This window comes from Musca autumnalis, unplaced genomic scaffold (assembly GCF_047663935.1).
Source record: "Musca autumnalis isolate F117 unplaced genomic scaffold, ASM4766393v1 scaffold_5, whole genome shotgun sequence".
NCBI lineage: Eukaryota > Metazoa > Arthropoda > Insecta > Diptera > Muscidae > Musca > Musca autumnalis.
The window spans coordinates 24,751,368-24,779,318 of NW_027412088.1; the positions used below are offsets into that span (position 1 = coordinate 24,751,368).

The following is a 27,951-nucleotide window of genomic DNA, read 5'->3' on the forward strand; positions in this document are numbered from 1 at the left end:
TCAGCTTGCTACTGCAGGGGGCTTACAATCCAAAGTAGTTATGAATGACAGGATGTGTTTACAAATTTTAGAAAGACTACCTACCCTTGTCCAAAGTAGAGGTGAGAGAACTCTTCCTATCCATTGGAAGGGGTCTTAGGAAGCACCCATTCCTATGGCAAGAGTCTTAGGAAGCACCCCTTCCTAAGGCAAGGGTCTTAAGAAGCACCCTTTCCCAAGGCAAGGGTCTTGAAACAAACACCCTTTCCCAAGGCAAGGGTCTTAAGAAGCACCCTTTCCCAAGGCAAGGGTCTTAAGAAGCACCCTTTCCCAAGGCAAGGGTCTTAAGAAGCACCCTTTCCCAAGGCAAGGGTCTTAAGAAGCACCCTTTCCCAAGGCAAGGGTCTTAAGAAGCACCCTTTCCCAAGGCAAGGGTCTTAAGAAGCACCCTTTCCCAAGGCAAGGGTCTTAAGAAGCACCCTTTCCCAAGGCAAGGGTCTTAAGAAGCACCCTTTCCCAAGGCAAGGGTCTTAAGAAGCACCCTTTCCCAAGGCAAGGGTCTTAAGAAGCACCCTTTCCCAAGGCAAGGGTCTTAAGAAGCACCCTTTCCCAAGGCAAGGGTCTTAAGAAGCACCCTTTCCCAAGGCAAGGGTCTTAAGAAGCACCCTTTCCCAAGGCAAGGGTCTTAAGAAGCACCCTTTCCCAAGGCAAGGGTCTTAAGAAGCACCCTTTCCCAAGGCAAGGGTCTTAAGAAGCACCCTTTCCCAAGGCAAGGGTCTTAAGAAGCACCCTTTCCCAAGGCAAGGGTCTTAAGAAGCACCCTTTCCCAAGGCAAGGGTCTTAAGAAGCACCCTTTCCCAAGGCAAGGGTCTTAAGAAGCACCCTTTCCAAAGGCAAGGGTCTTAAGAAGCACCCTTTCCCAAGGCAAGGGTCTTAAGAAGCACCCTTTCCAAGGCAAGGGTCTTAAGAAGCACCCTTTCCCAAGGCAAGGGTCTTAAGAAGCACCCTTTCCCAAGGCAAGGGTCTTAAGAAGCACCCTTTCCCAAGGCAAGGGTCTTAAGAAGCACCCTTTCCCAAGGCAAGGGTCTTAAGAAGCACCCTTTCCCAAGGCAAGGGTCTTAAGAAGCACCCTTTCCCAAGGCAAGGGTCTTAAGAAGCACCCTTTCCCAAGGCAAGGGTCTTAAGAAGCACCCTTTCCCAAGGCAAGGGTCTTAAGAAGCACCCTTTCCCAAGGCAAGGGTCTTAAGAAGCACCCTTTCCCAAGGCAAGGGTCTTAAGAAGCACCCTTTCCCAAGGCAAGGGTCTTAAGAAGCACCCTTTCCCAAGGCAAGGGTCTTAAGAAGCACCCTTTCCCAAGGCAAGGGTCTTAAGAAGCACCCTTTCCCAAGGCAAGGGTCTTAAGAAGCACCCTTTCCCAAGGCAAGGGTCTTAAGAAGCACCCTTTCCCAAGGCAAGGGTCTTAAGAAGCACCCTTTCCCAAGGCAAGGGTCTTAAGAAGCACCCTTTCCCAAGGCAAGGGTCTTAAGAAGCACCCTTTCCCAAGGCAAGGGTCTTAAGAAGCACCCTTTCCCAAGGCAAGGGTCTTAAGAAGCACCCTTTCCCAAGGCAAGGGTCTTAAGAAGCACCCTTTCCCAAGGCAAGGGTCTTAAGAAGCACCCTTTCCCAAGGCAAGGGTCTTAAGAAGCACCCTTTCCCAAGGCAAGGGTCTTAAGAAGCACCCTTTCCCAAGGCAAGGGTCTTAAGAAGCACGCTTTCCCAAGGCAAGGGTCTTAAGAAGCACCCTTTCCCAAGGCAAGGGTCTTAAGAAGCACCCTTTCCCAAGGCAAGGGTCTTAAGAAGCACCCTTTCCCAAGGCAAGGGTCTTAAGAAGCACCTTTCCCAAGGCAAGGGTCTTAAGAAGCACCCTTTCCCAAGGCAAGGGTCTTAAGAAGCACCCTTTCCCAAGGCAAGGGTCTTAAGAAGCACCCTTTCCCAAGGCAAGGGTCTTAAGAAGCACCCTTTCCCAAGGCAAGGGTCTTAAGAAGCACCCTTTCCCAAGGCAAGGGTCTTAAGAAGCACCCTTTCCCAAGGCAAGGGTCTTAAGAAGCACCCTTTCCCAAGGCAAGGGTCTTAAGAAGCACCCTTTCCCAAGGCAAGGGTCTTAAGAAGCACCCTTTCCCAAGGCAAGGGTCTTAAGAAGCACCCTTTCCCAAGGCAAGGGTCTTAAGAAGCACCCTTTCCCAAGGCAAGGGTCTTAAGAAGCACCCTTTCCCAAGGCAAGGGTCTTAAGAAGCACCCTTTCCCAAGGCAAGGGTCTTAAGAAGCACCCTTTCCCAAGGCAAGGGTCTTAAGAAGCACCCTTTCCCAAGGCAAGGGTCTTAAGAAGCACCCTTTCCCAAGGCAAGGGTCTTAAGAAGCACCCTTTCCCAAGGCAAGGGTCTTAAGAAGCACCCTTTCCCAAGGCAAGGGTCTTAAGAAGCACCCTTTCCCAAGGCAAGGGTCTTAAGAAGCACACTTTCCCAAGGCAAGGGTCTTAAGAAGCACCCTTTCCCAAGGCAAGGGTCTTAAAAAACACCCTTTCCCAAGGCAAGGGTCGTAAGAAGCACCCTTTCCCAAGGGTCTTAAGAAGCACCCTTTCCCAAGGCAAGGGTCTTAAGAAGCACCCTTTCCCAAGGCAAGGGTCTTAAGAAGCACCCTTTCCCAAGGCAAGGGTCTTAAGAAGCACCCTTTCCCAAGGCAAGGGTCTTAAGAAGCACCCTTTCCCAAGGCAAGGGTCTTAAGAAGCACCCTTTCCCAAGGCAAGGGTCTTAAGAAGCACCCTTTCCCAAGGCAAGGGTCTTAAGAAGCACCCTTTCCCAAGGCAAGGGTCTTAAGAAGCACCCTTTCCCAAGGCAAGGGTCTTAAGAAGCACCCTTTCCCAAGGCAAGGGTCTTAAGAAGCACCCTTTCCCAAGGCAAGGGTCTTAAGAAGCACCCTTTCCCAAGGCAAGGGTCTTAAGAAGCACCCTTTCCCAAGGCAAGGGTCTTAAGAAGCACCCTTTCCCAAGGCAAGGGTCTTAAGAAGCACCCTTTCCCAAGGCAAGGGTCTTAAGAAGCACCCTTTCCCAAGGCAAGGGTCTTAAGAAGCACCCTTTCCCAAGGCAAGGGTCTTAAGAAGCACCCTTTCCCAAGGCAAGTGTCTTAAGAAGCACCCTTTCCCAAGGCAAGGGTCTTAAGAAGCACCCTTTCCCAAGGCAAGGGTCTTAAGAAGCACCCTTTCCCAAGGCAAGGGTCTTAAGAAGCACCCTTTCCCAAGGCAAGGGTCTTAAGAAGCACCCTTTCCCAAGGCAAGTGTCTTAAGAAGCACCCTTTCCCAAGGCAAGGGTCTTAAGAAGCACCCTTTCCCAAGGCAAGGGTCTTAAGAAGCACCCTTTCCCAAGGCAAGGGTCATAAGAAGCACCCTTTCCCAAGGCAAGGGTCTTAAGAAGCACCCTTTCCCAAGGCAAGGGTCTTAAGAAGCACCCTTTTCCAAGGCAAGGGTCTTAAGAAGCACCCTTTCCCAAGGCAAGGGTCTTAAGAAGCACCCTTTCCCAAGGCAAGGGTCTTAAGAAGCACCCTTTCCCAAGGCAAGGGTCTTAAGAAGCACCCTTTCCCAAGGCAAGGGTCTTAAGAAGCACCCTTTCCCAAGGCAAGGGTCTTAAGAAGCACCCTTTCCCAAGGCAAGGGTCTTAAGAAGCACCCTTTCCCAAGGCAAGGGTCTTAAGAAGCACCCTTTCCCAAGGCAAGGGTCTTAAGAAGCACCCTTTCCCAAGGCAAGGGTCTTAAGAAGCACCCTTTCCCAAGGCAAGGGTCTTAAGAAGCACCCTTTCCCAGGGCAAGGGTCTTAAGAAGCACCCTTTCCCAAGGCAAGGGTCTTAAGAAGCACCCTTTCCCAAGGCAAGGGTCTTAAGAAGCACCCTTTCCCAAGGCAAGGGTCTTAAGAAGCACCCTTTCCCAAGGCAAGGGTCTTAAGAAGCACCCTTTCCCAAGGCAAAGGTCTTAAGAAGCACCCTTTCCCAAGGCAAAGGTCTTAAGAAGCACCCTTTCCCAAGGCAAGGGTCTTAAGAAGCACCCTTTCCCAAGGCAAGGGTCTTAAGAAGCACCCTTTCCCAAGGCAAGGCTCTTAAGAAGCACCCTTTCCCAAGGCAAGGGTCTTAAGAAGCACCCTTTCCCAAGGCAAGGGTCTTAAGAAGCACCCTTTCCCAAGGCAAGGGTCTTAAGAAGCACCCTTTCCCAAGGCAAGGCTCTTAAGAAGCACCCTTTCCCAAGGCAAGGCTCTTAAGAAGCACCCTTTCCCAAGGCAAGGGTCTTAAGAAGCACCCTTTCCCAAGGCAAGGGTCTTAAGAAGCACCCTTTCCCAAGGCAAGCGTCTTAAGAAGCACCCTTTCCCAAGGCAAGGGTCTTAAGAAGCACCCTTTCCCAAGGCAAGGGTCTTAAGAAGCACCCTTTCCCAAGGCAAGGGTCTTAAGAAGCACCCTTTCCCAAGGCAAGGGTCTTAAGAAGCACCCTTTCCTAAGGCAAGGGTCTTAAGAAGCACCCTTTCCTAAGGCAAGGGTCTTAAGAAGCACCCTTTCCTAAGGCAAGGGTCTTAAGAAGCACCCTTTCCCAAGGCAAGGCTCTTAAGAAGCACCCTTTCCCAAGGCAAGGCTCTTAAGAAGCACCCTTTCCCAAGGCAAGGGTCTTAAGAAGCACCCTTTCCCAAGGCAAGGCTCTTAAGAAGCACCCTTTCCCAAGGCAAGGGTCTTAAGAAGCACCCTTTCCCAAGGCAAGGGTCTTAAGAAGCACCCTTTCCCAAGGCAAGGGTCTTAAGAAGCATCCTTTCCCAAGGTAAGGGTCTTAAGAAGCAACCTTTCCCAAGGCAAGGGTCTTAAGAAGCACCCTTACCCAAGGCAAGGGTCTTAAGAAGCACCCTTTCCCAAGGCAAGGGTCTTAAGAAGCACCCTCTCCCAAGGCAAGGGTCTTAAGAAGCACCCTTTCCCAAGGCAAGGGTGTTAAGAAGCACCCTTTCCCAATGCAAGGGTGTTAAGAAGCACCCTTTCCCAAGGCAAGGGTGTTAAGAAGCACCTCCGTAGGAGGCTTCTATAAGATAGAAGACCCAAGTAGGAGGTTTCTATAGAATAGAAGACCGCCGTAGGAGGCTTCTATAGAATAGAAGACCTCCGTAGGAGGTTTCTATAGAATAGAAGGCCTCCGTTGGAGGCTTCTGTAGAATAGAAGACCTCAGTAGGAGGCTTCTATAGAATAGAAGACCTCCGTAGGAGGCTTCTATAGAATAGAAGAGCTCCGTAGGAGGCTTCTATACAATAGAATATATCCGTAGTAGGCTTCTATAGAATAGAAGACCTCCGTAAGAGGCTTCTATAGAATAGAAGACCTCCGTAAGAGGCTTCTATAGAATAGAAGACCTCCGTAAGAGGCTTCTTTAGAATAGGAGACCTCCGTATGAGGTTTCTATAGTAAGAAGACCTCCGTAGGAGGCTTCTATAGAATAGAAGAACTCCGTAGAAGGCTTTTATATAAAATAGAAGTCCTCCGTTGGAGGCTTCTATAGAATAAGAGACCTCCGTTGGAGGCTTCTATAGAATAAGAGACCTCCATAGGAGGCTTCTAAAGAATAGAAGACCTCCGTAGAAGGCTTCTATATAAAATAGAAGTCCTCCGTTGGAGGCTTCTATAGAATAGAAGACTTCCGTAGGAGGCTTCTATAAAATAGAAGTCCTCCGTTGGAGGCTTCTATAGAATAGAAGACCTCCGTAGGAGGCTTCTATAGAATAGAAGACCCCCGTAGGAGGCTCCTATAGAATAGAAGACCCCCGTAGAAGGCTTCTATAGAATAGAAGACCTCCGTAGGAGGCTTCTATAGAATAGAAGACCTCCGTAGGAGGCTTCTATAGAATAGAAGACCTCCGTAGGAGGCTTCTATAGAATAAAAGACCTACGTAGGAGGCTTCTATAGGATATAATACCTCCGTAGGAGGCTGCTATAGAATAGAAGACCTCCGTAGGAGGCTTCTATAGAATAGAAGACCTCCGTAAGAGGCTTCTATAGGATAGAAGAAGAAGCACACTTTCCCAAGGCAAGGGTCTTGAAGCACCCATTCCCAAGGCAAGGGTCTTGAAGCACCCTTTCCCAAGCCAAGGGTCTTGAAGCACCCTTTCCCAAGCCAAGGGTCTTCAGAAGCACCCTTTCCTAAGCCAAAGGTCTTCAGAGGCACCCTTTCCCAAGCCAAGGGTCTTCAGAAGCACCCTTTCCCAAGCCAAGAGTCTTCAGAAGCACCCTTTCCTAAGGCAATGGTTTTAAGAAGCACCCTTTCCCAAGACAAGGGTCTTGAAGCACCCCTCCCAAGGCAAGGGTCTCAAGAAGCACCCTTTCCTAAGGCAAGGGTCTTAAGAAGCACCCTTTCCTAAGGCAAGGGTCTTAAGAAGCACCCTTTCCTAAGGCAAGGGTCTTAAGAAGCACCCTTTCCTAAGGCAAGGGTCTTAAGAAGCACCCTTTCCTAAGGCAAGGGTCTTAAGAAGCACCCTCTCTTAGCAGGCTTCTATAGAATAGAAGACCTCCGTAGGAGGCTTCTATAGAATAAAAGACCTCCGTAAGAGGCTTCTATAGGATAGAAGACCTCTGTAGGAGGCTTCTATAGAATAGAAGACCTCCGTAGCAGGCTTCTATAGAATAGAAGACCTCCGTAGCAGGCTTCTATAGAATAGATGACCTCCGTAGGAAGCTTCCAGAGAATAGAAGACCTCCGTAGGATGCCTATATAGAATAGAAGACAACCGTAGGAGGCCGCTATAGAATAGAAGACCTCCGTAGGAGGCTTTTATACAATAGAAGACCTCCGTATGATGCTTTTATACAATAGAAGATCTCCGTAGGATGCTTTTATACAATAGAAGATCTCCGTAGGAGGCTTCTATAGAATAGAAGATCCCCGTAGGAGGCTTCTATCAAATAGAAGATCTCCGTAGGAGGCTTCTATAGAATAGAAGACCTCCGTAGGAGGCCTCTATAGAATAGAAGACCTCCGTAGGAGGCCTCGTATAGGCCTAGGCTTCTATAGGATATAATACCTCCGTAGGAGGCTGCTATAGAATGGAAGACCTCCGTAGGAGGCTTCTATAGAATAGAAGCCCTCCGTAGGAGGCTTCTATAGAATAGAAGACCTCCGTAAGAGGCTTCTATAGGATAGAAGACCTCTGTAGGAGGCTTCTGTAGAATAAAAGACCTCCGTAGGAGGCTTCTATAGAATAGAAGACCTCCGTAGCAGGCTTCTATAGAATATATGACCTCCGTAGGAAGCTTCCAGAGAATAGACGACCTCCGTAGGATGCCTATATAGAATAGAAGACAACCGTAGGAGGCCGCTATAGAATAGAAGACCTCCGTAGGAGGCTTTTATACAATAGAAGACCTCCGTAGGATGCTTTTATACAATAGAAGATCTCCGTAGGATGCTTTTATACAATAGAAGATCTCCGTAGGAGGCTTCTATAGAATAGAAGATCCCCGTAGGAGGCTTCTATAAAATAGAAGATCTCCGTAGGAGGCTTCTATAGAATAGAAGACCTCCGTAGGAGGCCTCTATAGAATAGAAGACCTCCGTAGGAGGCCTCTATAGAATAGAAGACCTCCGCAGGAGGCCTCTATAGAATAGAAGACCACCGTAGGAGGCGTCTATAGAATAGAAGACATCCGTAGGAGGCTTTTATACAATAGAAGACCTCCGCAGGATGCTTTTATACAATAGATCTCCGTAGGAGGCTTCTATAGAATAGAAGATCTCCGTAGCATGCTTCTATTGAATAGAAGACCTCCATAGGATGCTTCTATAGAAAAGAAGATCTCCGTTGGAGGCTTCCATAGAATAGAAGATCTCCGTAGGAGGCTTCTATAGAATAGACGATCTCCGTAGGAGGCTTTTATAGAATAGAAGACCTCCGTAGGAGGGTTCTATAGAATAGAAGACCTCCATAGGAGGCTTCTATGGAATAGAAGACGTCCGTAGGAGGCTTCTATAGAATAGCAGACCTCGGTAGGACGCTTCTATAGAATAGAAGATATCCATAGGAGGCTTTTATACAATAGAAGATGTCCGTAGGAGGCTTTTATACAATAGAAGACCTCCGTAGGATGCTTCTATAGAATAGAAGATGTCCGTAGGAGGCTTTTATACAATAGAAGACTTCTGTAGGAGGCTTCTATAGAATAGAAGGCCTCCGTAGGAGGCTTCTATAGGATGGAAGACCTCCGTAGGAGGCTTCTATAGGATGGAAGACCTCCGTAGGAGGCTTCTATAGCATAGGAGATTTCCGTAGGAGGCTTCTATGGCATAGGAGACCTCCGTAGGAGGCTTCTATAGCATAGAAGACCTTCTTAGGAGACTTCTATGGGATAGAAGACCTCCGTAGAATACTTCTATGGGATAGAAGACCTCCGTAGGAAGCTTCTATAGGATAGAAGACCTCAGTAGGAGGCTTCAATAGGATAGAAGATCTTCGTAGGAGGCTTCTACAGAATAGAAGATCTTCGTAGGAGGCTTCTGTAGAAGAGTAGACCCCAGTAGGGGGCTTGTCTAGTATATAAGACCTTCGTAGGATGTTTCTATATTATTCTATATTAAAGAAAACGTCTATAGGATTGAAACGTGGTTTCAAGGGAGGCTTCAAAAGACAAGAGTCCTTCATGCAGGCTTCTAGAGAATAGAAGATCTACGAAAGAGGCTTGTATAGAATAGAACGGAAGATCTCGCGTTGTGTGTTAGGTATGGCGGTAATAAAACAACACTAAGTTCATTATTTTAATTTTATGTTTTGTCTTTCTCTATTTTATACAATTTTCGTTTTTGTTTTTTATTTATTTAAATAACTTACGATTAAATGGGTGCGTCAGTGAGTCGTCAGTTAGTGAAATTAGCTTAAGAACTATCCAAGACATAATAAATAAATACATTTACAATACAATAAAAGTTTCTTTTGTTTTTCTTTGTTGTCCATTTTGATGATATTTTTAGTTGCTTTTAAAATTTGATTTCGTTTGTTGGATGTTTGTTGTTGTTCTTTTCAATTTCTATTTATCTGCCATTTGACATTAAGAAGTAACAGAAAAAAGGACATTAAAAATTTACATTAAATTGGTCTTGTGGTGCAAATGAATTTCCAAATGGATTTTGTAAAACTTCGAAGGAGATGCAAAGTGAACCACAAATTTTATTTACAGGATCCCGGTCTTCATGGTGTAGCGTCCTTTCAGCTCTTCTTTAATCACAGACACTCTCTTGTGGTGGTGCATCACTGTTGCCGATTAGCGTTTCTATGCGGAAATCTCTGGCCGCACTTTGTTTGTGTGTTCGTCCAGTTTCGTAGTCAAAGGAAAGTAAAGTGGATTTGTAACTGCCGCCATCTGCAATGGGTGCAACATTTCCCGTACATTTTGTTACTGGCGATGTGGCGATTGGTAGCTTTACCACAGCTGCTGCTTCGTTAACTTTGCTATCTGGACGGTTGATTTTATTTGTATTATTGTTGTTGTTGTTGCTGGTTATTAACGAATCATAATTATTGAAAAGTAAAATACACGAAGAGGCATCTTTAAGCTGTTGCTGAAGTCCCGCTCCACCTGCTCCTCCGGCGCTGGGACTATCTCCCGCCACCGTACACTCATCCGAATCAACCTGGACATCTAGGCGATTTGTACTTAAACTTTCTATGGAATCTGATATGTGTGAATCCTGTTCATCGGGTGATTCAATGTCAATGCGATCATCATCGGATTCATCCGAATCTTGTGAACTGTGCGTCCCTCTATCATAGTGGCCGATAGAGTGATGTTGCTGATGCTGCAGATGATGTTGTGTTGTGAACCCATTTTCATCCGTACCACCACTACCCGGCAATGCCCCAAAACTATAAAGTTTCATTTTATCCAATTCACTGACGCCACTCATGTCCATTAGGCCACGATCCGTCGCCGCAGCTGTTTGGGCTCCCCGAGCAAATGCCTCAAATTTATCCACTGCACTTCTGGGATACATCGATAAATCAGTGTTGGCGAAGAAATTAAATTTCTTGTTATCCACTACAGATCCAGTGCCTGCTGCACCCGCCGCTCCCCTCAATGCCACCGTATCGAAAACATCTGCCGCCGCCCCCGGTGGATGTAACATATCGAAGCAGTCACGTGCACCACCACCAAAATTCGGTACATTAAAATGCACCGGCACCAGGGGTACCGGTTTGCGTATCCAAAATGGTGAAAGGGTCCCGAACACCGATGTAAATGGAAATCTTTGTATAGCTGGGGCACGTTTGTAACGTTTTCTGCGCCGCAAAAAGCTGCCGTTGTCAAACATATCTTCAGCCAGAGGATCTAGTGTCCAGAAATTACCCTTACCCGGATTACCGGGTTCACGAGGAACCTTGATGAAACAATCGTTCAAGCTGAGATTGTGTCGTATGGAATTTTGCCAAGCCGGGAACTTGTCTTTGTAATAGGCGAATCTGAAAAGAAAGAAAAAAAGAAAATATATTTAATAAATGATCCGCTATAAAATACTTAATTTTATTTGGGTTCGGAAATTTAATTTTCAATATTTCTGGGAAACCCCACGCGGTATCCAGCTTAACAAGTAAAAAAGGAATCATGCTCGACGGAGCCGAACTTTTAATGCTGTCCACAATGACGCAAACTTGTAACGACTGTATGAATTTCACCACCAAAATTAAAATCGGGCTGGAGCTCTGGTAACACCTAAATTATCCATGCCCTCTTTGATCATTTTGCTTCCAAATTTCATATTAATTCTAGTCAGCCTGATAAGGATGCGTAAACTTCGTGACTTCTTTAACGTAAAACGGTTAAAAACATTAAGTTCGGCCGGGGGCAAACTTTTAATACCCTCCACCCTAATATATTTTGAACTAAAATGGAACAATTAGTTTCCTGTTAGGTGCAAAAATTGCTCGACCACGAATACCCCAAATGCCTAAATTAGGTAAAAAATGTATCTAAAAATTTCTACAATCTGTTTGTACCTTTTTATGGGGGACACCGACGTAGCCTGAGGGAGAAGCCCCTTTTTTGAACTTTTTGGTATATAACGTCCTTTACTTTGGCTTATGAACAACATGTAGAAAAACAATTCTTACGATTTGTTGGTTTTGAAATTTCTGATAAGAGCAATTCAATAATGAAAGATAAAATCGTTGCTTAATCTTTGTAGTTTTCATTTTTTGTATATTTTCTCTAACACGTTTTTGTAGTGAACTATTTTGAATACCACAACAATTACAAATTCTTTATTATGTTTAAAATTTGCATAAAAACCATATCAACCAGTTTTCATGATATAATTTCTGTTCGTTAAGATTATTTTCAACTGGTCTCTTGCTATAAATTTAATTCACTTCGAATAAGAGATATATAGATATTTTCCACCATCTCAACTAAAATGTGCATTGGCCAAATAAGAACTTTTCTGCCGATTATTTTTTGAACAAAAGTAGAAGAGACGGATTAAAACGACTGCTTCTAGTATAGAACCCCACAGTTCTATTTTGTGTAAAATAGGGCGCTATGGAACAAAGAAATTTTTCCGATGGATGCATATTTCTAGAAACTTGTCTTTTTCCATCTTCGGTAAAGGACTATGCGAAGACAAACGAAAAAAACTGATGGGAAACCGTTTATTGCTCCTCAAAATCTCAACGATCGAACTACGATCGGCTACACAATCAAAATACTTTTCGCCAAAAATTATGTGGTTAAAGAATTTTCAGAAATGTGTGGCTTTATTTTGGACGTGCGAACTTGCAGACAAAATATGGATTTGGATTAATGATAACAACTCTTTCCAATAGATATTGCACCTACCAGTAATTTCAGTTGGTCACCGTAAATTTAGAGGTGTAGGGCCATTATGTTAGGAAAGATAGACTTGCCCGCGAAAAACACAATATCGCTGTAAACAGGACCACAAGGAGTATCTTCGGCAAAAATTGTTCTCGAACAGAGCTTAAATTGCACTTAAACAAAAATGTTGAACCTTTGTGAGTGAGTTACCCTAAAGAGCGCATCGATACGGCCTATTTTCGAGCTTAAACTATGTTTGGACATAGTATTACTAAATCCACAGTTTGGAACAAATGTTTGAACTTTTGTAGGGCCGGTACCAGTAGGAGTAGACCGATAGGCACAATTTTCGAACTTTATCGAAGACTCGCAGAAATATTACGATATTCTAAGTTTGGACCAAGGCACAAGCCACTGCACATGGTGGCTGTAGGTGTTTTTTACAGCTGCCTGGTCATTTTCGCAGGAAGTATGTACTTGCCCCTGAAAAAAACTTGTACTGTTGTAATAGGGGCCCCGGGAAGAACCTGTTGCAAAAAAATCAAAACGTTTCGAGAGCAGGTTTTAAACAGCACTTTTCTGAAAATTTTGGAAATTTTCTTTGGAAGGTTTGCGAAGTAGTGAACCAATATAGTCCATCTTCGAAATTGATTTTAGTTGCTGCAAAATATTACGAGGGCCAAGTTTTAGATAGAATGGGTTGATCCGTTCGAGAGTGGCTTTCCAGCCATCCAAACAGAGGGACATCGCTAAATCGACTCCAAATTGTCTGAAACCAATTTCCTTGAAACATACTTGTGTTGCAAGATTTGTTCTTGCTCTTGAACAATTTAAAGGATCCACGAGGAAAACCAGAATTTCTCTAAGAGAAGACCAACGATTGCATGCAAAAAATGAGTGTATTGCCAGATGCGCGATTGAGCGACAGAACTTAGCATTAACAAATCCACGATTGGGCGCCAGAATTTCATGACGGATAGACTCACTATTGCTCAGCGCTCAGCATTAGTTCTCAATCAACACAACCACTACTAGATTTCACACATTCTTTATGATAAGATTTACGAATAGGCACCAATTTTTTTTCCAGGATTGGTCACCAACATATCTTAGGGGTAATAAATAACAGCGATTGGACGCCCGAATTTCTGCATAAAATTCCAATCTTTGGTCGCCAGTAAAACAACCCATATGCTCGTCAGAGTTTCTCTGTTAAAATAAACACGATTGGATGCCATAACTTTTCTATAAACAAATTCACGTTTGGTCGCCACAATATGTATTTTTAAAAAACACAGTTTGGAATCCAGGATATTAATATAAACAGGACCGTGATTGGAAGTCAGAAGTTGCCCATTAATACACCCACGATAGGGCTTCAGAATTGGCCTATTAACAAACCGACGTCTTGTTGCTAGAATTTTTAGGATCAGGATCTCGTAGAAACCATAATAACAATGACACCGCAGAGTGATAGAAGGCCAAAAAAGAAAACACGCGTATCGGATGACGCAACGATGTCCCAACCTTCCCACTGCATAGATCAATTCTCAAAATAATCTCATTTTGTTTTCATAAAATACTCAATAAAATTGTATAGTTGTAATATCCAAAGCGCTTCGACTGCTTTGGCTATGTTCTCTATGCTGAAATAAATAATTGTGAACAAAAAACATTATTTTTAAAAATTTTAAGTTATTTCTAAGGTTTCCAGACTGTATTCCCTTTCTTAAACTACGTTGGTCTTACCGAAGTGATATCACTGAGTTGAATGATACTTATATACTGTAGTTGTGAAGTATTCTGACGGGGGTCTCCAATTTGATAAATGATACGTTTTAAACATATATTAATTCCGAGTTATTGTGCAAAGAGCTCTAAAAAAGCGCAAATTGGTCAAGAAGTCTGACGCCATTTCAATGAAAAAATAATAACAGTAATAATAATTATTGTTACATAATAAATTTTCGCTAACATAAACTTCCAAAATTTTGGTCCGGTAGTTTCAAAATGTTCACTTCTCCTTAAACAAAAACAAGTGAGCCAAGGCTATAGTCGGTTCGGGGCCGACTATGTGATATCTACCCTACACCACTACTCCTGTGCATAAGCTTTTGACTGGTAAAATTCAAAATATTAAAATTGGGATAGCTTAGCGCCTTTGCTCTGAATGTCTTCATTAATACAGGTCAATTTTGTTGAAACGCATTTAAGTGCATCGTTAGTACAACTCAAATAAAAAAATGGAAAAGTGGGATGTTCGCCAATCATCAATAGCACAAAAAATGGAAATAGGGATGCATTACCGGCTACTGCGATATCGTTATTGTTTGAATACCTACGACAACCTACATTACATCGTTGAAAAGGTGATATTTTCTACTTTCATTAGCAGGTTTTGCTTTTGATATATAGTAGCGGAGATATTCGCTTTGAAATAAAACGTTGTATTTTTCTTCAAATAAGTTTTTTGCCCATTCCGAACCCTGAATAGCATCCGACCATCACTATAATCGATAGGCTTCTTCCTCTGTAGGACCCCCAAAATTTAGTGACGATCCGATCAAAATTGCGACCTGTAGCGTGATTACAAAAAAATGGAAAAAATGATATCTTCCACTTTCATTGACAGTTTTGCTTTTGGTATACCCCTTATGGATGGTGAGATATTTACTTTGGAAAAAACGTTGATTTTTTCCAAAATAAGTTGTTTGCCCATTCCGACCCCTAAATATTATCCGACCATCACCAAAATCCATAGCCTTCTTCCCCTCCGGGACCCTCATCAACACCCAAAATATGGTGACGATCTGATCAAAAGTGCGACCTGTAGCGTGATTACAAGGTTTAGATGGACAGACGGACGGACACACATAGCCAGATCGACTCAGCTCGTCGAGACATTAATTTTTGTATATATAAGTATGGGTCTACGACCATTATTTCGATGCGTTACAAACTTTTTGGGCAAAACCAATCTATAATATCCTCCCCACATAGTGGTGTAGGGTATAATGACACTGAATAGCGTTCTCTTTGAAAACCTTTTAAGTGACAAATTTGGATAAAGTTGTAACATATTAGCCGGCTTCTGATTGGCTGGTATGTCGATTTTGACATTTGTTCCAGTTTTGTTTATTTAGATAATAGTACGGTTAAACTAGAGTTTTTGCCGGGTTAACCCATTTCGAGAGGATTTATTTGACGTTTGCGCTATGGAATTGACATTTGAAATCCAAACTCACCAGGTCACAAACTACTAAAACCACCTAAATAAAACAGAATTTAAAATTATTATTTAGTTTGAAGAAAGTATTCGTTTTGTGTCTATAGCTCAAAGTCTCAATTCCTGGTTGAAAGTCTGCCTCATACTAGAACTGTGATGGTAGGGCCAATTTTCGCGAACAACTCATTAACTATTACGTTGTGGAAAGTTAAACATAATCTAAATTGAAATCTTGAGATCGGCCCACCATTCGGTGCTATTAGGGTTATAAATACCTTAATAATTTTTTTAACAACTCTTAAACGTTTTTAGTAGCCAATAATAACCACTTATTGCTAAAGATATGTTCTTGTTAAAGTAATATGTTAGTAAGGAGATTTGTAATGACTTTATTTGCTAAGATATAAACAATTTGTTAATTTAGCTCACGCAAGAAGAAGCTAAATAACGCATACAACTACAAGCAAATCAAAAATTTAAATCGTGTAAAAGCAATGGAACGCACACTAAAAGTTAAGCACAACAAATATTTTGAGATATATTTGAAGAACACATTCAACATTTTGTCAATATCCCAGTCCAATGTTACAGTGTTGATTCGTTTTTGACGGAACCTACAAATAGGCTATGTGACCCGATTACTTCGCTTATTTTAGCCGGTTCGTCTGAATATGTGCATATTTCCCTTATAAGTGCATAAAAATCATGTGTTTTTTAGAACAGCTATATCTCAAGAATGGTTCCTTCTAGGAAAAAATTATAAAGGTCAAACTTGTATATAATTTTTCTGTCTACAATATTTACTTTAGTCACTTTTTGATTAGATCAACCGTTTTCAAAAAATAAATCCGACAACCTAAAAACCCTTAAAATTTGACCTTTGACCCCGAATAATTTTTTTTGCACACATGGGATCGATGGGGACTTTTAGGACATTGCTTCTAATGGCAAACCCTAGCTCTCCACCAAAATTCAGCTCTGTGGGAATTTTTGCTATTTCAATGTCTATTTTGACCGGACTATAACGTTAACCGATCACCATAAAATTTCATATATAAGGATTTTGGATCAAATAAAAAAATAGGGGGTAGGAAAAAAGAAAAGAAATTTTTTTTTGGGTCATTTTAATGTACATATTCAAAATATGCAAATGCTGCCCTGAATTAGTAATATTCATTTTTGCTGATCCATCCATCCCTCTGTGAGGCGTTTCATTTTAAATAATTTATTTTTTTTGATTTGCGAAAATGTAGTTGTCTAACTTTATTTCTCTTTTGAAACTATTCTAAAAGAGTAGAGTATCGATTTCAATTGAATTTTCAAAAAGTCCTGCACTGTGATCTGCACTTAATGATTGAATATTTTAAGATATTAATTAATTAATTTTTCCGTATGTAACGCATTGAAATAATCATTTGCGACTCTATAAAGTATATGAGGGTTTCTGAGTGAAATCGGCAGAGATGGTCCGTCTGCAATTATGACGTATCTGACATACATTTCTGACGTATACTACATACGTCGGAAACGTCGTAAACCTAGCCAAACAAACAAGGTTTTTGACAGAATAAACAAACGAATTTTATAACCTAAAAATCGATGTTTTTTTTATAATAATAAAATTCATTTTATTATTATTTTTTATTTTTGAGATCCTATTTCATTAAAAAAACAGGCATAAAAAGATTTCACTCTAAAATGTACATTTTATATATACTTTTTATATTATATGGACATATGTTTGTTTATTACTTCACCCGCAAATTCTTTGAATCATACGTACAGTAGTGATAATGTTCGGAATATATTGTAGATGGCGTGCTTTATCCAATTTATTGTTCAATTATTTCAGTATTTTTAAAATTAAAATATTAATAAAAATATGCTGTTATTTTCAAAAAAAGGTACGGACGCTCTTCAATAACAGAGACAGGCTTGCAGAATTAATATTAAGTAAAAAATATGATGGTAACATACATTTTTTGAGGTTTATGACGTTTACTACTTTTTATACGTTTTCTACGGGTATATGACGTTTTCGACGTTTACAACTTTTTTACCGTCGAAAACCTAAAAAATCGTCATACAGACCATCTCTGGAAATCGGACACTTTTTCAAAATAAGGTTTTTGATTTCCTTTATTTTTTGCTGTGGTGATGCTGCTCATCAGCAAAATATTTCTGTATATTTTCAGATTTTTTTTGACTAACGGCTCCAGAGATATCGCGCCTTGAAAAAGTCGAATTTTGTAAAAACTATATGTAAAGAAATACTCACAACTTCTTAAATATTGGTCCAAAATGAAATGAAATTTGTGGTATGGTTTGTTATTTTATCAGCTATTTAATAAAAAATAGAAAAAAATTTGCACGGTGGGCTTGGATGCGATTTTCGCGATTTAATATTTAAAATCAAATTTTAACAATGAATGACCCCTTCGATTTTCTGGATTTTTTTTTTGTATTAACCTACGATCAATTAAAACAATATTAAGTCCTATTTGGTAGTGGGATTCGAATGATTACTATTTTTTCTTAATTTTTTTTTTTAAATTTGTCAATACAATTTTTCCTTTATACCAATGTTAAACATTTGTTATTTTACCAACAAATTTCATTTTTTTTATCTCAAACATTTCAAAAATTGCGTAATTTTTTCGATTTTGAAAATGGATTGGCATTTATTGGCAATATTAAACTAATGATCAAATAACTATGTATGACTGAGCATCCGAGCCAAATAATCTACCAAATATTAAAGGGATATTTTCTTCAGAAGATGATTATTTACGTACGAAAGAGGATTTGAATATGAAATATGTAATGTTTAAATATATCGCGGGCACAAAAAACTTCATTCAGTAATACACACCAATTTCTAAACCATTCTTAAAATCGCAACATAATGAAGTTTTTAAGAAGTTTATTTTATTTTTTGTTTTTCAAAATAGTCAGGCTTAATCCCATAGTCGTTGTTTTAATATTTTATTAAAAACAACTTTAATTTATTAGTGGGAAAAAAGTTAAAGTTGTTTTTAATAAAATATTAAAACAACGACTATGGGATTAAGCTTAACTATTTTGAAAAACAAAATAGAAGTCGTCATCCCAAATAAAAAAAAAAAATAAAATAAAAAAAAAAACAACGCCAACCCTCCTAAGTTTTTAAGATGTTTAAGATAAATTCTTAAATAAAACAACAAAACAAATCTTAATAAATGCAACGTATTATGTTGTTGGTAAAATAGCATATTTTGCACAGTGGTATATAGGTAAAACTTTATTTAAAATTTTTTTTAAAAACCTTATTTTGAAGAAGTGTCCGAATTCACTCAGAAATCCCCATATATTCTTGATAAGGATAAAATTCTGAGTCGGTTTAGACATGGCCGTCTGTCCTTCTGTTGTAATCACTCTAGCGTCCGCAAAAATCGAGCTAGAGGGCCGGATTTTTGCACCCGAGTTTATAATATAATTGTTCCACAAACATCCCAGAAGGGACAATGGAGACTTCTCTCAAATCAATGAGTGCGCCCCGATTAATATTAGTTCAATGATATGGGACCTACTGTTTATCGCCGAGTCCGAACGGCGTGTCTTAAGACACCACTTGTAGAGAAGTTTTACATGGTTGAAATACTCAGGAAATGGGGCCAACATTACTGGGGGGTATTTTGCTACCGTTGAAAATGTTATGATGTTGGGTGCGGGTGTGCATACCATTGCACCACGGTGGCACCCAAGTTTTAGCTACTATTTTTAACCGAACTAGCTGTAATTTGACGTTTTAGGTTCTTAGAGATCAGAATATTACTCTACCAAAAACTGAAAATGTAGGTCCATGTTTAGGTATAGCCCCTATATAAATGTACCTCCCGATTTTCGGTATTTCGAGGGGTTTAGCTAAAATTTTTAACCGAACTAGCTGTAATTTAACAATTAAGGTTCCTATGGTTAATAACACTACCCCACCAAAAACTGTCAACATAAGTCCATGTTTAGGTATAGCCATCATATAACGGTACCTCCCGATTTTCTGTATATTGAGGATTTTAGTTACAATTTTTAACCAAACTAGCTGTAATTTGACATTTGAGGTTGCCAGTGGTTACGAAACTTCTCTAACAACAAGAAAAAAGTATCAGTCGACATTGCCGACAGAGATATACCCTCAGCCAGTGTGGATTGAAATACTTTTTTTCCAAAAAAAACTTACGTATTTAGGGTTTTTTTTTTCAAAACAATATGGATTGGATTAAAGCGCAAAAATTTGCGGGAATATCGATAGATAGGGCTTTTTCTAAAACTGAGTTTCGACAATATTTAGAGTACCATTTTAGCGAATATTTTCGAACTTTTGTGGGGGAGGTATCGGAAGTTCCACTCCTTCCACCTTCGAATTTCATCTAATATTTGAAGAAATATTACGATATCCAAAGTGTGGACGAACGCAGTATTCGGTTCGAGCTCTCCAGTCACTACATATGGTGCCATAGGGGGTTTTTACAACTTTCGGGCTTTTTTCTCAAGAAGTATGGACTTGCCCTTGAAAAAACTTTTACTGTCGTAATTGAGGCAGCGAATGCAAGTTGCTTCAACAAAAATCAAAGTGATCCGATAGCAGGTCTTCAATTGAATTTATCCAAAAATGTGTGGGAGGTGCCCGACGGAGTGGACAAATAGTCCATATTCTGATATTCTGACCTATACCTGGTAGATAAATTAGGATGTGTAAAGTATGGACCAAATCAGTCACTCTCATCAAGAGTTATCGTACACAAAATTTTCCCGAACATTTTTTAACTTTTGTGGGGGAGGTACCTGAAGGAGTGGACCGATATGGCTTATCTTCGAACTTAAACTAAGATTGCACAAAATATTACGAAGGCCACATTTTGGACCGAAACAGCAGATCCGTTAGAGAGTTATCTTACGCTCCAACCACTACACACGGTGTCATAGGTTTTTTTTTGCAGCTTTCAGGCTATTTTCTCAGGAAGTATGGAGTTACCCCTGATGAAACCTGTACCGCCGTATGGGGGGCAGTGAATATAAGTTAAACAAACAAACATTGTTCCACAACATCCCATACGGGACAAGGGAGAATATAAGTTGCTACAACAAAAATCAAAGCGATTCGAGAGCAAGCCCTAAACTGAAGTTTTCCGAAATTTTGTGTGGGAGGTACCCCAAAGAGTGGACCTATTGAGTCCATATTGAAACCTTATCTAAGTCTGGTACATATTTCACGATGGGCACAGTAGGGACCAAATCGGTTACTTCCTTCAAGAGTTATCGTGCGCACAAATTTTCCTAACTTTTGTGGGGGAGGTACCTGAAGAAGTAGACCGATATGGCCCATCTTAGAAATTAAACTAAGTTTGGACAAAATATTACGATAGCAAAAATTTGAACCGAATCTGTTCGTCCGTTTGAGAGTTATCGTGCTCATCAGCGAGCCAGACAGACGGACGGACATTGCTAAATCGACTCCAAATTGTCTGAAACACATTTCGTCCAAACATACTTGGGGTCTAAAACCATTATTTCGATGATGCACATTTTGCCCGTATGAAAGTGTATATACCCTTTCTAGCCTAAAGGCTGAGGGTATAAAAATCGTCAACATAGTTCTATGTTTTGGAATATCCCCCATATAACGGTAACTCCCGATTTTCGGTACTTTGAGGGTTTTAGCTAAAATTTTTAACCAAAGTAGCTGTCATTTGACATTTAAGGTTTTTAGGGGTCACAACATTATTCCACCGAAAACCACCTGATTGAACGCATTTTTCTAACCTCAGCCTTTGGGCTAGAAAGGATATATACACTTTCATACGGGCAAAATGTGGCTCATCGAAATAATGGTTTTAGACCCCAAGTATGTTTGGACGAAATGTGTTTCAGACAATTTGGAGTTGATTTAGCAATGTCCGTCCGTCTGTCTGTCTGGCTGGCTGGTGCGCACGATAACTCTCGAACGGATGAACCGATTCGGTTCAAATTTTGGCTTTCGTAATATTTTGTCCAAACTTAGTTTAAGTTCGAAGATGATCTACATCGGTCCACCTCTTCCGGTACCTCGCCCACATAAGTTCCAAAATGTTCGGAAAATTTGTGGGCACGATAACTCTTGAAGGGAGTGACCGATGTAATCAATACTTTGCACATCCTAATATATCTACCAGATATAGATCAGGATCGAATATGGAATATATTTGTCTACTCCTTCTGGTACCTCTCACACAAAATTTCGGATAAGTTCACTTTAAGACCTGCTCTCGAATCACATTGATTTTTGTTGAAGCTATTTGCATTCGCTGCCTCCATTACGACGGTAAAAGTTTTTTTCAGGGGCAAGTCCATATCTCTTGGGAAAAAGGCCGAAAGGTGTAAAAAACCCTATATCACCATATGTGGCGTTCGGAGAGCACAATAACTCTCGAACTGTTCAACCAATTTGGTCTAACATTTGGTCTTCGTCATATTATATCCAAACTTAGTTTCATGGGCAATACCGGTCCACAACTCTCGGTACTTCTCCCCAATATTTAAAAAATGTCACTAAAATGCTAGGACGATATCACTTGAATGGAGCAACCAATTTGACCAACTTTGGATCTCCTAATATTTTATCAAAATTTAGTTTAACTTCTAAAATGGCCAATATCGGTCCTCCCTAAGGTTACCTCACCCACAAAAGTTCAACATTAGTGCAGTTATCCGTGCGGAGTTATTTTTTTCCATTTTTTTCTCCCATCGGACGCCTCCCCAGGTGGTGGATAGGGGAACGCTCATCAGATATGGCGGGTACCGCAAAAATAAAATATGCGGGGCGAACCAAAGAAAAAAAGGAAAACAAAGGCAGCGTCTGATCAACAGTTGGCGGCAGCAAACAGCGTCTGAATTCCAGGAGGAGCGGCTGAATATGTAGACGGAAACTATAAACCCTTCAGATGTCAACGGGAAACCCCTGGAGTATTATCCCATGATAATCATGCAATTTATGAACATAAATAATGAACGGCCCTCAGTCTCCGGCCAAACGAGGGTGCTAAGAATCCCCGGAGGTAAAACAAAAAATAACCTGAATATTGGTACTTGGAATGTGCGAAGTCTATATGAATCTGGAAAATTAGCTAACACCATTAACGAGATGAACAGAATGAATATTGACATACTTGGAGTTTGCGAAACATGGTGGCCTGATAATGGAGAATTTGTATCTCAAAATGTCAAAGTATTTCACTCAGGAAACCTAAATAGAAATCATAGAAACGGAGTAGGTGTCATTTTGAAAAGCCACATAGCGCAATGCGTAACAGGATTCATACCAAAATCTGATAGAGCAATGCTTATAAAGTTAGAAACAAAACCCTTAAAACTAAATATTATACAAATATATGCGCCCACTGCAGACAAGGGTAAAGAAGAAGTCGAAGATTTTTACGAAGATGTAAAATACTTAATAAATATGACAAAACCCCATGATATAAATATCATCCAAGGAGACTTTAATGCCAAAGTTGGAGAAGATATTGTACCAGGCATAACAGGCAAATTTGGACTAGGCGAGAGAAATGATAGAGGTGACAGACTTATTCAATTCTGTCAGGAATATGGGTTTAAAATTACAAATACAATGTTCTGCCTGCCAAAAAGAAGATTGTATACCTGGAAATCCCCTCTAGATAAACCAACAAATATAATAAGAAACCAAATAGATTATATATTGGTCAATAAACGCTTTTCTTCGTTTGTAATGAAGACATCCACATATCCAGGGGCAGATGTTCCATCGGACCATATCCTGTTAATGACAAAAATACGAGCAAAATTGAAGAGAAACCCAAAGAGAACAATACGTGGAAAACTCAATACTGGAAAACTGGAGGAACCAAGAGTTAAGACAAGAATGAAAGAGATCATTGATCAAGAATTTCGAAGAATTGAAGTTACAGATAGTGAACAGATGTGGAATTCTGTTAAAAATACGCTAAAATCCATAGCGGACAATAATCTAGGAATCATAAAAAAACACAAAAGAATGAATGGATGACAAAGGAGATACTGGATCTGATGGAGGAACGTCGAAAACATAAAAATCGAAACTACGAAATATACTACGAATTAAATAGAGAAATACAATCTGCAATCAGAAATGCGAAAAATAATCTCATAAACAGACAATGCCAGGAGATTGAAAGATTGCAACAGTTAAATGACGATTTCAATCTTCACAAGAAAATCAAAGAAATGGCAGGCGTATACCACAAATCAATACCAAAAATTCTATACAATAATGAAAATGAACCTATTTTTGATATATCGGAAAAGATGGCAATATGGAAAGATTACATAAAGCTCCTGTTTACCGACCAGAACCGATCTATCTATGAGATGATGAGAAATGAACCGCCAGAAGGAACATATATAACCAAGCAAGAAATTGAGTCAGCGATAAAATCCTTAAAAGTTAAAAAAGCATGTGGTCCTGACGAGATTCCATCGGAAATACTAAAGTTAATAGAAGGAGATAACATTAATATCCTGATCAAGCTATTCAACTACATATATGAGACCGGAGAATACCCAAATGATTGGCTGAGATCAACGTTTATAACGATTCCAAAGAAAAGCCAACCGAAACACTGAAGTGACTATAGACTTATCAGCTTAATGAGCCATGCTTTGAAGATTTTTCTTAAAATAATTCATGGGCGAATATATGAGAAGTGTGAGAAAGCTATGGGAGCATCCCAATTTGGTTTTAAAGAAGGCATGGGAACACGTGAAGCTCTTTCATCCCTACAAATCCTAGTCCAAAAATGCAAAACTGTTCAAAAAGATGTATACATATGCTTTATAGATTACGAGAAGGCTTTTGACACAGTACAACATGATAAATTGATAGAGATTCTAACGTCCATTGGTATTGGACAGAATGAAATTCGATGCATAAAAAGCTTGTATTGGCACCAGACTGCACATGTGGATGTAAATGGAGAATGTACAGAAGACATAGTAATATCTAAAGGTGTGAGACAAGGATGCATATTATCCCCCCTATTGTTCAATGTCTACTCCGAAAGAATATTCCAAGAATCAATCAACGATATCAAAAAAGGAATTCTTATAAATGGTACTTTTCTCAACAATATTAGATATGCAGACGACACAACCATACTAGCTGATAGCTTTGCAGGACTGCAATACCTACTACATAGACTGGCAGCACGCAGTGAAAGCTACGGTTTAAAGATAAACATTAAAAAAACTAAGTACATGGTTATTTCCAAAGAGAGTATGGGTAATCAAACGCCTTTAAAAATAAAAAATATCGACGTGGAAAGAGTACATAGTTTTAAATACCTTGGTGCCACAATAAATGACAAGTGGAGCATTTCAAACGAAATAAGAAGCAGAATTGAAATGGCGAGAGAAGCTTTCATAAAATACAAGAAAATTTTTGTGAGTCATGATATCAATATAAAGTCAAAATTAAGATATCTGAAAACATATGTATGGTCAGTTTTGCTATATGGAGTCGAAATGTGGACCCTGAAGGCAGCCGACATGAAGAAGCTTGAAGCTTTCGAGATGTGGACCTACAGACGAATTCTAAAAATACCATGGACCAAGTTTGTAACGAACAATGAAGTGCTGCAAAGAATACATCAAGAAAAAGAGCTTATACGTACAATAAAGAAACGAAAAACAGCATATCTTGGACACATCATGCGAAACAACAAATACAAACTACTCCAAAACATTATCCGATGCAAAATAGAGGGAAGACAGTCCAGGGGAAGAAAAGAGAAGTCTTGGATAAACAATATTCAGGAATGGACCGGTATAAATGATGTTGCAACTCTACTCAGCGAGTGCAGAAATCGACAATCATTTGCTGAAATAATCAACAACTTATAAATACATATATATACCGTACATACTGTAATACATTTTATGTAACTGCATTGATCACCATAAATTCGTAAAACGAATAGGCAAATAAAGAAGAAGAAGTGCAGTTAGTTCATAATCCACATTTTTGTCGGCAAGTTCAAATGTCCAAAAAGGGCTACAAAATTCTGAAGAGACCTTAAATACAGTTGATCTGTCCGTAGGTGAAAGTTTCACTACACATTGGCTGAGGGTATATATCTGTCGACAAAGCCGACTGACACTTTTTTACTTGTTGAGATATAGAAGTTCAAATTGGGACAATGCACTACAGATTCCCAACTTAAACTTATATATCTCAAAATTGGAACAACTTAGGAAAAAATTACAAAAGTCTAGCTTGTAAAGAATTTTCACAGCTATAAAATTTTCTCTGGTCCCATTTCGATAAGACTTGTCGTTTCTAAGCAAAATCGTGAAAACCTAAGAAAAAAACCTAAAAATGTGACCTAAACTTCAATACCTCAAAAATGGTTGAGGATTTTAATTACAATTTTTAACCAAACTAGCTGTAATTTGACATTTGAGGTTCTTAGTGTTTACGAAAATTCTTTAACAAAAATCGTCAACATAGGTCCATGTTTTGGAATAGCCCCCATATAAAGGTAACTCCCGATTTTCGGTACTTTGAGGGTTTTAGCTACAATTTTTAACCGAACTAACTGTAATTGGACATTTAAGGTTCTTAGAGATCAGAATATTACTCTACCAAAAACTGTAAATATAGGTCCATGTTTAGGTTTAGCCCCCATATAACTGTACCTCCCGCTTTTTGGTATTTCGAGGGTTTCAGATAAAATTTTTAACAGAACTAGCTGTAATTTGACTGTTAAGTTTCCTACGGGTCATAACACTACTCCACCAAAAACTGTCAACATAGGTCCATGTTTAGGTATAGCCCCCATATATAACGGTACCTCCTGATTTTCGGTATTTTGAGGATTTTAGTTACAATTTTTAACCAAACTAGCAGTAATTTGACATTTGAGGTTCTCAGTGGTTACGAAACATCTCGAACAAAAATCGTCAACATAGGTCCATTTTTTGGAATAGTCCCCACATAAATGTAACTCCCAATTTTCGGTATTTTGAGGGTTTTTTCTTTAACAAAGGTCCATGTTTGGCCCCATATAACAGAATCTCCCAATTTTCGGTATTTTAAGGGTTTTAGCTACCTTGTTTGACGGAACTACACGTAATTTGGCATTTTATGTTCCCTGTAGTCACAAAACTTTTCCACCAAAAAGTGTTTGAATAGGTCCACACTTTGATATAGACCCCATATAAAATTACCACCTGATTGAACACATTTTTTGAACACTTGTTACTAAATAGTTAATTTTTCTTTGGAGTTGAAACTTTTTATTTTTGTCAATGACAGGGTCCTCTCGGAAGCGCTTACATACACTTAGTTCTATGCCAGGTATTTTGCTATCGTTTTTTGCCAGTGATTTTTCTATTCGTCATTTGCCACGAAGCTTTCAAAGCAAAATTGTGTTTTTTTAAATATAAAACTTAGAGAAGAAGGATTTTGTTGACGTAGCCGGTGTGGTATCAGCATTTGTAATATTTAAGTCCACTACTTCTAGTACTTAGACGCTTGCACGCCCTCTAAATGTTGCATCTAAGTTCAGATTTAAGTCGAGGCTTGGAGTTTGTAACAAATGTCGGCCTGATATCAATCATAAACCTTTCAGAAACTTACCTTTGCATAATAAAATCACAAATTCCGCTCAGGGTTAATTTCTTTTGAGGTGACTGCAGTATGGCCATGGTAATCAATGCTATGTAGGAATAGGGCGGTTTGACCAACGGCGAATTGATTTTATCACCATCAGAGGAATCGTTGTTATTTGTCGCCGACGTTGTATTTTCTTCATGGGGCGATGTTGAAGCGGATGGGACTGATGCTGACGAGGCTACCGATGGCGGCGGTGGCTGTTGCAGATTTTGATTATGGTGCGGATGCGAATGATGATGATGGTGTTGGTTTGGTAAAGTAACGCCAACGGAAATATTCGATTCTGGTGACGGTATGCTGGGAGGAGCGGCTCTACGTTTAAGATGAGCCGGCGGTGATAGTGACATGTTTGTTAAATGTGAGGGCGGACAAGAGTTGAGGACAACTAAATCAGCGGCGGAGGTGTGCATGTTGTTGCTGTTGTTATTTTTATTAGTTGTTTAACTATTTTAGTTTTCGTTATTTTACCCCACTGTTTAGGAACTTTCTTGTGTTTGATTTTTTTTGTATTTTATTTGTAAAATATTTTTTTAGTTTTTATAGGAATTTTTTAAAATCTTGCTTGTTGTCTTTTTAAAAACTTGTTTAATTATTATGATGTTACTTTTTCTTTTATTTACACTTTTAAAATAATAATCCCATTTTTTGTTTGCATTTATTCTTGTTTTTCTTTTGTTGTTTTTTTTTTTCTTTTGCTTCTTATAACAATATTTGTTTTTTTATGTTAACAAACATCCGTTTCAGTATAAAATTTGAATCGTTGTAAAATTTTTATTCGAACGCGCCAAAATGGAAAACATCACCGTGTATTGCGTTGCGTTGCGTCCACCCGTTTTGTCTGTCGATGACAATCTGTTTGGTTTTTGCAAATGTCTGTGGACCAGCCAGCGATTCTGCACTTCTGTGGCGGCGGCGGCACCCAAAAACTCAATACAATAGCGCAGTTCCCTGGCTAAACAATAGAGTCGTCCTGACAAAGCCAGTCAACCAACCAACCAGTCCGGCATCCTGCCAGTCAGCAGCATTAGTGGCAAGCAAATCTCTTTCTCTCTCCCCACAATTTGGCAAGTTGAGGCGGGGGGAAAATAAAAATGTTTTTCTACACAACTCAAACATTTATTTATCCGTAACCGCTGTCGTTTTCATCGCATTTTGTTGTTATCTTTGCCGCTGCTGTTGTTGTTGGCAATGTTGTCTCTGT

The 27,951-nt window shown here is 39.9% G+C and overlaps 1 protein-coding gene and 1 long non-coding RNA gene across 2 annotated transcripts in view; one reads left to right on the forward strand and one right to left on the reverse strand.

The window, feature by feature from the left end:
- Positions 1 to 27,951, forward strand: part of LOC141386532 (uncharacterized) — a 153,135-nt gene that overhangs the window by 105,453 nt on the left and 19,731 nt on the right. The window lies entirely within an intron of this gene.
- Positions 8,769 to 27,604, reverse strand: fd59A (forkhead domain 59A). The gene is made up of 2 exons (XM_073989227.1): positions 26,715 to 27,604; positions 8,769 to 10,469 (listed from the first exon to the last, which is right to left on the reverse strand). The coding sequence occupies exons 1-2, from the start codon at positions 27,158 to 27,160 to the stop codon at positions 9,230 to 9,232; spliced, it is 1,686 nt and encodes a 561-aa protein (XP_073845328.1). The 5' UTR covers positions 27,161 to 27,604; the 3' UTR covers positions 8,769 to 9,229.